At 35.5% G+C, this 13,828-nt stretch overlaps 1 protein-coding gene across 1 annotated transcript in view; it reads right to left on the bottom strand.

Moving 5' to 3' along the window:
* Positions 1-13,828, bottom strand: part of FOXP2 (forkhead box P2) — a 373,136-nt gene that overhangs the window by 122,230 nt on the left and 237,078 nt on the right. Inside the window, exon 5 of the mRNA XM_026868109.1 lies at positions 5,581-5,670. Within this exon, the coding sequence (XP_026723910.1) occupies positions 5,581-5,670 (90 nt within the window). The remainder of the gene's footprint in view (positions 1-5,580; positions 5,671-13,828) is intronic.

Below are 13,828 nucleotides of genomic sequence, written 5' to 3'. Positions count from 1 at the left end.
ACCCCCCCCAACCTTACCTAAAAATAACTCCTTGCCTTTTTGCCAACTCTTGGGGTTATCCTTGTCTTTAGAGTGGGTATCACGGATGTAAATTCCTGCACCTTAGAGGATAACTGCATATTCCTCCTAACAGACTTGCAAGGGAAAATGGGACTTACAATTTTCCAGCAGATATCTTCCAAATTTAATTTACCCCAAGCCTCAATGTTTGCTTATATGTAGGCCACACATTTCCTCAAGGATTATACTCGAGAGAGAAGAAGACTGTTTATCACTGCTCTCCTCTTACACTATATATTAGGCATTTGCATCTTTCTAAATCAGTGCTTTCTAGCATGTACAAAATCCTCCTACAATCTATGCTCAGCAGCACGCATTAGAAAAACAGAAATATGTAACACGCAGTTTTTAGAAAGACAGTTTTAGACCAGTTAGATTTGTTTCTATTTTTGTTGAATGTAATGCAAAGAAAACTCTAAGTTACATCCATAACATTCTTTTTGCTGTTTTTAAACTGGGGATTTTTTTACTGACATTACACATGCACGGTTGCAGTCAGTGTACGTTAAGTTAGAGGATATAATTTAAAAAGCAGTGGGTTTTGCTTCTTTTTCTCCACATTCCCAATTTCTTATCTCTCATCAGCTCCTTATGTATGCTTAAAAAAGTAACTAAAAGTTACAATATTAATGATATGTTTGCTTATTTATTATGTGCAATGAATTTTAAATTCAGACCCACATGAAGATCCAAAGGGAGATGACCAAACTAGGAGAGAGTAAAGCAAGGAGAGTAGGTTAAAAGAGACTATGAATATCTTTTCATGATAAATTTTTGCATTTTACATGTCTTTAAAAAAAGTGGTTCTTCTGATACCATGCACTAATGCAATACACATTAAGTAATTAAACTTAAATGTATACTTACTTTTCCCAAATTTTACCAAATGATTACACTTCAGTAAAGTGCTCATGCTAAATAAACAAAGCTTACCTTAACAACTCAACACTCCATACAGCATGATATTTATACAACAGGCTTGGTACACACTGAGCTTAACCCTTTGATTCCAGGAGTCATAATTTCCTGACATGCCATCCTCATACAGAATGCATTAGTACTGATATTGAAACAAGAAATCTCCTAGCATGAAGGAAAAAACAGCTAAACAAATCATTGTAGATGTATTAACTCATGGGATTGAAGATAATAACCTATTTATTCTAATTGAGATAAAGTTCAAAGTCTGACTTCATAAAAAATAAACTACTTCTCTACAGACATTACAGGGAGTAGAAATAAGCTAGGCTCTTCATAGCTTTTACAGCAAACAAGTAAAATTACAACTAGCTATCCAATCACTACCTTATGGAGCCAACAATAGTATATGTGTCATGGACATACCAGTCTAATCACCAAGATTTGTCTATGTGGAAGGGAAATAATTGCAATGCTGTACACGAACACCCACCAATGGCAGCAAATTGACAGCATTTACCTTTGGATTATGCTTGTGCTCTGCACCATTCTTGAAGAACCACAAGTCTTGCTCATGACTGTAAGTGTAACAGGAACAATAAAGCTGCCAGTTTTAAATTCAGGCTAGATGACCCCAGGATCTTCAGTGGCTGTAAGGACAGTGACTTTCTGCCACAGGAGAATGATCTACAGGTTCTAAGAGCCAAAGTGACATTTTCCCTGTTATGCCTACTATGGAAATGTGGTGACAGGGAGTGAAATCCGTAAAAGCAATCAGCTCACCTCACCATGGATTACCACAGTCAAAGCTTCTTCAGAAAAGAAAAATATTCTGAAACAAAAACCAGTACTAGAGAAATCTTAATCTTACTACCGCAATGTTTATCAGGATGCACAGTAAGAAAGTAAATGCTATTATCTCATCATATGCAGGTTAACATCCTCAACTTCATCACAAACCCTCCTTAGCTGTTCTGCAATATGTCATTAATCAATGTATGTACTGATTGGACCCATTCAATTGATGCATCAGTGTAATGAATGGCATATATACATGTTTCAAATACATTTATTCCGGTATCTACACATGAAAGTAAAATCACTACTACAATTGGTACTCAAGTTGTCAGATGGGATGTTTTTCTCCTGTTTTGCATAAGACATGCTAATCGTTATGCCATCTGCAGTCTGAAACCCAGAAAAATGTAAATAAGAAAGTAATAGTAGCTCAAGATAAGCATCTATCTAAAATTGTAATTTTTGCAGGTATTTTGTTAACTCATAATCTGAATATAAACCTCCTCTCTCTGAAAATATAGCATAACTGCTAGATAAGGGTACCTTTTGCATTAAAAACTAAACCAATAACATTTGCCAATACAACATTCCTCTTTTACAACAGATCACAGAGCTAGCAGTAAATTTTAAAAGGTTTTTAATGAGAAGGACACAAAAGACACTCAAATTCTTCTAGGAAAATCCCAATGGTTCTCTAAAACCATCCCCTCTGCAAAGCACAGTAGAACATGGCAACTTACCCAACACCCTGTTTTTGCAAAGTTGAGGACACAAATTTGAAGGTTTCTTCAATAAGCTTTCAACTTGCTGATTAGCTAGTAGGTGCTGTAAGTCACTGAAATACTTGACGCATTATGGAATAACAGAGAGAACATATATAAAAACACCACATGCTACTTTCCCCCACAAGTCCATCAAATACAGAAAGATGGTCACTAAAATCAATATAATTTTGTTCCTTCTTTGGCACATGGAACAATAGAATAGTTTACATCAAAATATTGAATGCATGAGAGATGCAATGGCAAGGCTTACCTAACACCCACATCTGCCTGCAGATGTGTGAGCTAGCTTTAAAAGTTTTATTAGGTTTTTACCAGATTTATAAGTCAGTTCTAACATATCTCCAGTTGCCAGATTAGTAAATTACTCTGAAAGTAGAGGAAATTAGAAATACACTAGTATTAAAATATTTTAAAATATTGGGAGAAGTCTGTTTCTTTAAGCACAAACACAAGCACAAGTATTTTTGTCTTATAAACCTCAAATTGCTTATATGAATTTAGCAATTCCTACTGCTAGGAGATTTTGGCTAAAGTTACCATTAATTTTGGCTTAATAAAATAATAATACTGCACAATTTTATGACTCATATTTGGTCAAACAGGCATCACGATGCTCAAAATGTGAATTTCCACTACATAATGAACAATGAACAGCTCTGTAGTAACAGTAAAAGACAAATAGAAAACCTCCAAGGACTCATTTTCAAAACCTTTATACATCCTTTTCACTAAAGAAGAAAATTAAAATGAAGTTTGTACTCATACCTGAATTTATACAGTATTTGACACATAAACCAAAGTCTGGGAGCAAATTCCATTTTCCTCTCATTTAAAAATGAATCAAATGAAGTGTCCAAGGCTAATAAGAGGCACTGCGTACATACTGATCATGAAAAGAGAAGTTGGAAACATAAGCAGTAATCTTGGCTTTAGGAAGCATGTAACAGTTCTGAAAAGAAAATCATATGCTTTATTTTTTTCTCCCTGCCTCACAAGTGTGACTCATGAAGTACTGACTCTTCCTGGTAAACACATAATACAGGATGTCTCTACAATGCACCATTCCATAGCATTTAACAGGCATCAGACCAGGGTTAGTGCTTTGGAAGTAGGGAAGAACAAGACTCCCTCTCCACATCTCATCATCCTCTGGGTTATGTGTATGACTGTCTCCAAACATGGTTTTCGCTCTTTTTGTTGATGCCTGCCACAAACAGTGTACCTCCACACCTCTTCAGCCTTGAAAAGGAGGTTTCCAAATGGGCGGAGAATTTTAACACAGAAATCAGTAGCTCCTGAACTGCTCCAGTTTACTAGTTGGAGGATTAAATTAATCTAACTTCACTGCGAAACATATACTGGGAAAATATCACTATTTTTATCTGTTTCATATACTTCCCTTCGAGTCTGGTGTTGGCCAGTTTAGAGACAGGACACAGGGCTAAACGGACCTTGTACACTCCTAGTACAGACCATGTTATCTTTTGGAATGACGAGCTGGCAGAATAAACTACTTTCACAGTATTCATTAAATCAATCACCTCCGTGATTCAACCCTTCAAGATCACCAATTTGACTTCTAAAAACTTTAAAAAACTAAGTAGTTCATAAACTGATGCCTTTATGACTATTCTTCCTCTGTGCTTTCAGCCTAGAAGATATTTAATACAAAGCAAAGTTAAGGGCAAAGAATGGAAAGCTGAGATGGTCCCAGGACTCTTACACCTCTGGACTGGCCTACAACTACAGTATGACAGGATGCCAACTTGACATGTTTTCTTTTTTTCCATTTTTTTTAGTAATTTTCCTAAGTTCTTGTTTGTTTCTGAGCAAATAAATACAACTTTTAAAGTCTATTTGAAGAGAGCTGATGTGTAATGTGGAACTGTTTGCTGTGTCCAACATTGCTCCATGAAGTTCCACAAAGAAAAGGAGACAATGTGAATTACATATAAAAACTGCACAAGTGATCAAATTTCACAACATTTCACTGGTGGAGAAGACGATAAATTCTGGTGCCTGAGGCCCTCCATTATGCATGACAAAAGCTAAAAATGAGATAAAAACACCCTATTCCATCAGAAAACAGGGGAAGTCCCAAGAGGATAAAGGCTCACCCAGAAAAATAGATGTGAGGAAGAGAATGGTAAGAGCTATATTTTTTGTTTCCTGAACAAAATAAAATCATCTCTCATGTACATCTTTTGTCTGCAACAGTCTGTAATTCAGCAGTTAAACACTCATATTTGGTCTACATGCAATTAGAGAGCCGGTTTTGTCAGCAGAATGTAATTTCATATGGAATTCTAAATTAGCAGTAAATGAACTAAAACCTCAAAAAAACACCCCCAAACCAGATAAATTTTTTCAAAAATTAATTGCTATAGTTTTACTAATAATGCATTTAAAATAAATATTAAATAACTGAAGACGTATTCACCTGAACACAATCTGAAGCCCAACAGCATCCCAGTGTGAAACTCTATGACATATGTTTTCCTAAAATGGCAGAAGCAGCTCTTTCATCATTTCATCCAGTTGTGTTAGTAGTTTCTGAGCACTTTTCTGTCTCTCACTTAGATATAATATCAGTGAGTTACTTAGCTTTTTTTTTTTTTTTTTTTTTTTTTTTTTTTTTTTTTTTTTTTTTTTTTTTTCCCCCCCCCTGGATACTGCTTTACTCTCAGGCTTAACATTTTTACAATTTAATCCATGTATGTATAAAAATCACACACCAATTCTGCAGCTTGTCTATAAAGAATTAATTTATACCATAGCTACTGAGCTCAGATTTGGTCTTAGACCTTTTAAGCATCTATAGGCACAAAAGGCTTTTGCAATTTATAATGGATTTTCTATGTGAATGAGAAGTCGCCAGCATGCAAGCCTGTAACCTCCTGTATGTCAGTGTGCACATATACAGCATTAAAGCACAGGCATCCACAAACACACCTCGTGTGAGCAAGCACAGTGCTCTTCCCTGAGAGTAAGGCCCCAAAAGCAAGGATACTTCACTAACCTGCAGCGGTCTCTGTTTATCACTGCCCTTAGGAGATTTCAGTCCACTTGTCTGTTGCTGTAAAAGCAGCTGCCTTGCTGCCTGGAGTGCCTAAAAGTAAAAAAAAAGTAAGTAATTTCCACCAGTTCCTAGAAAGAGATGAGTTACTCATTGCTGATGTTAGGTAGAAGTCCAATTCAACAAATACAATCTCCTCCTATTTGATTTGTATTTGCTAGATTTCAGACTTCAGTTTGGTTTTTACTTAAAACATTAAAAAAAATATATAGGACTTCACTAGTATTTATGGATGTACATGAAATCCTGCAGGAAATAAAGTTAATTTGTTTGAAGTGCTTGAAGAGGAAAAATCATAAACTGCATCAATAGCCTCATTTCCACAAGGAACTTGTCTTTGAGTGTTCAACTAAAATGCCCACTCCCTTGCAAATTATCATTCAATTTGCATTTTCATATTACAATTTTGAAGTAAAAGCAAGTAGACTTCAAGTGTTACCGGAAGCTGTAATTAAATTTGACAAATCAACATCAGATTATCTTGAAAGTGAATTAATAAGGATATTCATTGAAGATTAAAACCACTTTTTTACTTACAATTCAAGGAGAAACCTCTCCTTTGACAAAAAAAAAAAAAAAAAAAAAAAAAAAAAAAAAAGTGCAGTTTTAATGCCAAATAAAAATGAGTGGTTTTCATTTGCATTCTTAGGAAAATCTGAGAACAAAGAAATTACTACTCAACCAACCAGATCAGGCTTGGGGATGACAGTATCCCAGTCAAAATAGAAAATGTTTTCATTTATTTTTTGTTTCCATTCTAACTCAGTAAAATACAGTTAAACATATGAAATGTAAACAAACATTCCACTTACCCGAAGAAGGCTAATCTGAATTATTTTTCCCTATAAAATTATTTTTAAAATGCCAAGTGTTATAAAGTGGTATTTATTAAGAATCCAAAGCAAAATAAACCCAATTCAAAAGACTCCACTGAAACTACCTGGAGAACTCTTTTTGTTTCACCCTTAAAAAAAAAATCAGTAAATAGCAGTTACAGCTTTAAAATACATCATGCTATTATCTATGTTATGAAAACATACTGTAGATGGAATATACTTCAATAAATGCCATTTGATCAATCTTCCCTAAAATAATAAAGATTCTCAACTGATAAAGAAAGGTACAGTTTTGATTAGACTCAAATGAGCTGGTTTTTAAGATAGTTTCTAGTATCCATGACAACAGTTGCTTTGACAAGATGTGCATATGGCATTACACTGCCAGCTGGTGTGAACAATGTTTGAACTACTGCATTGAGATGCTGAGCAAACAGAAAAAGTTGCCACGTCTTAACCCTCAGGGAAGGCAGTCATCCCCTGATCAATTATGAAAAGACAGAGAGAGGGCTGCTACAGTCTGGCTCCAAGCAAGTTTTCTGAGAAGGCAGGCAGACATAGAAAACCAAAGTAAACAAACTGAATGCACTAGCACCATCTCCTAACAACATTGATTCGTCTCCCCATAGAAGGCTCTGGTACGAAGTTTGCAGAGCAGACTTTTAACATTTGGAGACATTCCCACAACAATCCCTGTATTGTTTCATCAGATTCTCAAGTAATTACAGGTCAGCTTTACAAAGACTATACATTCCTCTGAACCTAAGCAACAAGACACACAGAACTAGCTTCTCACTGCCAAAAATAAATAAAAGTTAACATATTTCAAAGTGCACTTGAAATATTTTGTTACCAAGGAACCACTGGATGCCCTGTTTCCTATGTGAATAGCATAATCTCTTCTGCACTCAGTTCTTGAGCAGACCCTAAAGGACAATCCTGCTCTGTCTGAGATCAGAGATAAATATATCTGTTGATTTCAGGGGCACTAGGATTTGGTCCCAACATCTTACAGTGGTTTAAGCACAAAACATGGATTAAATGCATGAACAGAAAATCTATGGCAAATCTATAATCCTTCCCAATCTTTAGAGATCTCTGAAGGGGAAACTTGAATGGAAGCAAGAGAACTACTGCACTCTTGAATTCATGGAGACTGTACAAGAAAACCAACCTCACGGCTACAAGAACCAGAGACGAGATCTGGAGTTACAGAAAATGGGAAAAAACATAAATATTTTTTTTTTATTTGTGGTGGTTACAGAAAATTCATTACACAGCCTGGAAAAGAAATTTCAATGATATAATGCTGATGTATACTTGCAAATAACTGGAACCCTCAGCGAGTTGTTTCAGTGTCCTCATTTTCCTTAGCAGCAAAGTCAACTCATGTCAATATAATAAAACAAGCATCTGGTAAAGCTGTACATTTACAGTTACCTGAAAATTAGAGAATTATAGTATGCTGCAGTTTAGATTTAAGCTAGACGGTATAATTTCAAATTGTGGCTAGCATACTCCTGTGGAATCAGCCTAAGAAAGCATGACTTCCTACCACTAACTACAAAAAGAGTCACACTTTATGAAAAAGCAAGGTAGCACAACAAGACATGTTTGCATAAGAGGCTCTACTACTTAAACTACTTTGATTCATATGTGCTGATTCAGATATCTTTAAAGGAGCAAAGGCTTATCTTTTAATACAGAATGTCTTACAAATGATGACTACCTGAATACTTCAGTGATCTTATTGTGGCGGTTTAGATTATTGTAAACACAGGAGATAGAAGAAGAACAGAAAACAATTTCAAGAGATCAGAGATGATTTAAAACTCATAAGGAGAAATCACTGTCAGCCTTTGTTCTTATAGCATTTGTCATATGGTGCTTTTTCCTCCCAATGTGCTGCTTAACTTTAGATTTTGCTACTCAATAAACAACCTCTCAGAAACACACTGTTAATTTCAAAGGATTGTTACTGACATTATTCATAAATGTAGATTATGAGACTATAAAACATTCAGTTCTACGAATTCATTTGCTGCTATTAAATCTTTGCAAAACAAACTGACAACTTGAAAGTGTCTTTCAAAATTCATAGTTTAACATATACACTTCAAGTAAACACTGAATCTCATGTATAATTTATAAATTTCTGTGAACTAATTTGATAATAACTTGTGGTCTAAAAACAGTTCAGTGAAGACAAACTAACAGATGTTTATAAATCTGGCAGATAAAATTATGTTGAGTCCTACCTCAAGTTAACAGCAGCAAGAATGGATTCTAAGGTAGTCAAAATCGTATCTAGTTTCCAATAACATTTGTTTCAAATTTAGTAGGCACTTTTCCTTAATTAAGTTATCTAAATTAGTAAAACTATACAAAAAAGTCTATGTAGACAAAAGCAATAAAAAGAACTGAGGATTAGAAATTACTTTAATAATGCAAATGAAAATCATTATAATGCTTTAAGTAATGGCTGTATAAGCAGGAAATTTGGGCATATGGTTTCCAGAAGTCACTGTGTCTTCTAGTAAAATATTTATTGGGAACACTACTTCTTAATATTTACTGTGCAGTTTTGGCATAGCTAAAACGTAAGCAGAACAAAAATGAAATTAATTGCATATAACTCACCCTATTAAAGTTGATAAATTGCAGTATATTTTGCAATTTGTTGGCGATAATACTATGAGATACAACTTGCTTTAATTTTGAATTCCAAGCCCTTTTATTTAATTTAAGCATACCCTAAAATAATTTTTAAAGTTTTATCATTTTAATAAAGTGAAAATTGTCACTAAGTAAAAGATGATAAAGTTATTACTTTGTTTTTTAAAAGGTAAATTATGTATATTTTTAGGAAACAGATGTCACTCATATCTTTCCTTTAAAAACAGGAATGTTTAACCTATCAGCCTGTTGCATTTGAGACGTTAAAATGAAAAATGACATCTACGCCCATTAATATCGTCAATGTATAAACAGCACAGCGTGACACATTCTTGAGAGCTGAAGGCTACAAAATCTCTCTGAAACATAAATAACAAAGCACTCAGAAGCATATTTGATGTTGATATTCATCTCTGAGAAAAACACTGCTGCCTGGGCTTCTTATGAAAATAGATGCAGCCCAAATGGATCTCCTGTAATTGGTTTCAGATAGCGAGGTCAAAAGAAATATGATACAAGAAACTATTATGTGGAACAGGCGAAACAAGAATGTTTAGACAGGCACTCCCTATTTATACTGACAAGAGGTGTATACTTTGCAGATAACCAGAACCAAAAAACTTACCAGAAGACAACCAGATTATTTTCTTTTTCTAACTCCAAATCCCTGTTTTATTTTTCAAATCATTGCATGCCCTAACATTCCTGTTGAACATAAAATAAGTTTCTGAACATAAAATAAGTTTCCAAATGGCTGAATATGTCAAACGAGAGTTATCTCACTGGTAGCACTATGCAACTGGAACGTATCAATATGCTAAGCTGTATTTAAGGCCAACAGACTACTCTGCACTGGTTGAATAACAAGTTAACCAAATGATTACATAGCTATATTTATTTTAGAAACCAGGAGAAGCTCTGCCCCTTTACACCCTGATGTGGGTCCACTCCCCAGCTGGTTCTGAACAAGAAGCCTAGAATTACCCACAGTTACACAAGATCCTCTAAAGATGGTGACAGAAGAACAACACTGTTCAGTGCTCCATAATAGCACTCAAATGATACTACTAAATCTTTGTCTCTTGCTGACTCTATTTTCCCAGGAAGTTTTCTAATGAATATCACAGCCACTCAGCATGGCAGCTTATAATCTTTCCAAATGGAGTAGCAAAGCATTTAACACTATTGAAAGAATCTTGAATTTAAGATGATCCAATTCCCTTCCAACAGCAGTATCTTCAGGAGACTTGACAGGAAAAGCAAACTCCCATTCACCCCAAGACAACCTCATTTCCCTTAGTGAACAACAACGCTTTGTCTCTAAGCTATACAAAGAAGATAAAGCCAATTGGCTGAGGACAAATGTGCCACACCGGAGAGACCATGAAATCAAGGAAAACCTGTATGTAACTAAAATCCAAGCCACATAACCAACCTGATTTCACTTAGGAGTGGTAGACTGCACAATTATTACAGTGTCTTCCTATAGAAGTAGACATGATGTCCCAGATAGCTAAGAGGGTTGGCACCCACCTTAAGCAATACATTGTCTAGGAAATCTAGATAGTCACTAAGAAGGATTTCGCTCAATTAACCCAACATCAAAGAATGCAAACACTCAAAACAAAAAAGATCTGTCTGTCTTCTGCATCTAGGTTAGCAGCTGCAGACAACCCCCATGGGCAACATGTGCAATTTCAGCAGCTAAACTGCAGGGTGCCTTGCAGCCTTGCTTAGTAGAACACAAACCTGTAAGAGACCAAAATGTTTGAAACTAAATCATGCTCAAGAAGAAGAAGCAATAGCCTTGGACATTGTATTACCACCCCAACAAACTCCTATCACCAAGCTGCTAGATAAGACAGAATACAACTGACCTTCTTCAACTCTTTCCCCAAAAAATGTTGGTTGCCACTGAGTGCTGTGCTGAGCCCAACCTTACAGGGTGTGGTTAAGCTAACACTGAATATGCTTGAAAACATCTACTGCATTGACACTACAATAATTTGTGCAAATGAATGCCTGGTTCCTGGATCTCCAGGCTTCTCAGATTTTCCAAGGCTGGGGAAATTCTGTGTTTGTTGAGGACAGCAACTCTTCATGCCTGGGGAATTTCAAGATAAAAAGGCAGAGCACTTCAAAGGTTAGGTTGCAAGTAGGGAAAGATTTTCTAGATCACAATTTAACTTATGTAGTCATGTGCCTCATTTTAGAAACACAAGAATTTAACTAGATCTGGCCCGCATTTTCTTTGTCGTTTTTTTAATTTATTTTTTTAATTCTGTTTTTTGGTTTTGGTTTGTTTTGTTAGGATGATACTGCCAGTTTCAGTATACTGAAGCTCTGATTTTGATTCTGATTTGTGGTCTTCCCTGCAATACAAACAACACTAGAAGAAGAGATCCTCAATGTACCTGAGCTTCTGTTCTGCCCTGATGTTATCCAGGATTAATTTGCAACTGAAGAGAAAAAGTAGCAGTAATAAACTGATGAATGCAACATGAAGTCTCATAATGCTGTTTAATAAAAGGAAATTAATCACATAATTGTCATAAACCTATTTTCAAACAGCAATCTATCAGAGAGAAATTATGCATCTGTAGTTATTGACCTTTCATTTTACCATGACTGATTCGTAATTAGACTAGTTTTGTGAAAAATAATAGTTAATTACCAGATTTTTTTCACTCTAATTGTTTTGGCAATTTTTTTTTGTTTAGTGTCTTACTTTTTCCCCATGTGAAGGATGCTAAATAAATACAGGGCACTAATAACGTAGCAGCTAACATATTTCATTTTATAAAGCAAATTTAGCTTCTCTCTATATAACCCAATTTAATGGCTACTAAACACTGTTTCAGAATGAACTCTTTCATTTTTCCAAGAACTACAAGCAAAACACCCATAATAGTAGCTTGCTTAAACTCCTGGTGGCATTAGCAGGGGTCTTCCCTGTAGACATCAATCTGCATTGGACATTAGTGCTACATGTCAGACCACACATAACATGGTTCATGACAGCAAACCCAAATGCCATCTCCAAAGCTCAGACCACCCAAAGAATGCAAATATCAAGGGTTAGGAGACACAGGGGCCCACAGGACCAAAGTTGTGCTCCAACCCGACAATCTCCTTTCTTTCATCCCACATGCCTGAACTTAACTTTCCTTTGGTAAACACATGAGCGGGCAATCTACCTTACTTCATTCCTACTACTTACATTACATGGTGACTAACTGAATTAATGGAATAAAAACAGAAACAGTGCACACATCAAAGACCGGTGCCACAAGCTCACAAACATCCTGCCACTGCTATTTTCTTCCATATTGTTAGAAAACTGGGACATGCAATAGCTAAACAGAAGAGCTGATCTCTTAGTTTTACATTAACAGAATGTGGCAATGGCAGTGCATGAAAACTGGTCTGAACTATTTCACATAAAAATCATCTAGCAGATAAGTAAAAGCTATTTAAGTGTGCAGGGAAAAGAACAATCAATGCAGATATCCCATGTGTGAATCCAGAAATAAAAAGATCCTTAAAATTATTATACGTTTATATAATAGTACATATATATGGTACAAATGTGTATGTATCCTTGATCTGAAAGGAGTTGGTTAAAAAAAGACCTTCTTTCAAGTCTGTCCATTGTAGGCATTCACTTACTAGCTGTGAAGCCTACTTTCAATTAAAGCAGTCTGAAACAAAGTAGTGTTGGCTTAGGTAGAATAATAGATGGTTTGATAATTTATAAATAGGAAAGGAACTGATGCAAATGAAAGCAAGAATGGTCCCATTTGTACTAAAATCAAAATGCAGAGCAAATGTGGGAGGAGAAAGAAACATAGTATCAAGGGAAGCATTATAGCGTTAGGCTGTTAGAAGGCAGTGGTTTTATCTGATATCTGAAATCTGAAAGGGAAATTCAGAAATTAAAGACAATGAAATCAGCATGGAGATTATTAAGCAAATGATTAAAAAGAAACATCATCCAGATATAAACTAAACCAAAAGGTGAGACAGATATAAAACAAAAGGAAACATGCACGCAAACATTTTTTTCTGGCCCATAGCAAGATTCCTAGCATAGAACCTAAAATTTGAGAGGACAGATGTGAGGACTGATTAGTTTTGCTGAATGATAAAGAGAGGTAAAATAACACGTGAAAAACAGATGCCAAAACAATACTTAAACACTAGAAGAGCCTTAGCCATTTACAAGGCAGAAATAAGTATCTCCATCTTTACAAGTTATTTTAAATTAAACAACATTCTGCACAGTGACTGGTAAAGGAGTGCCAACACAAAGCATCATAAGCACAGATTCTTCATCCCGATAGACTGCTATCGGGATGGCCTGTGAGCTAGAAACTTTCTTTCTGTCTTACAAAGAAAGTTACAGTAATTATATGAAGCAACCTCACGCAGCCAATCAAAATGCGAGGAATTACATATTTATCAAAGAGAAAGTGCTCCAGCTATTTGAACAATAACTGATTTGATTTACCACTGCCCTTACAAATCCATATCCAGAGATATGAGTGAGATTGCAACTACAATAGGAATTATTACCAAGACGGTCATATCAGGCATTTGCTTATGGGAGGAAGGCACAACAGCCACTACTGAAATATCCATTTGATAATCAGTGGAGAACAAAGTTCATGGCTCGGTTT

Source organism: Athene cunicularia, assembly GCF_003259725.1.
Source record: "Athene cunicularia isolate RWA chromosome 1 unlocalized genomic scaffold, athCun1 chr1_part2, whole genome shotgun sequence".
NCBI classification, from domain to species: Eukaryota; Metazoa; Chordata; class Aves; order Strigiformes; family Strigidae; genus Athene; species Athene cunicularia.
Note: the sequence above shows the minus strand (reverse complement) of the source record. Positions and strands in the feature narration are given on the sequence as shown.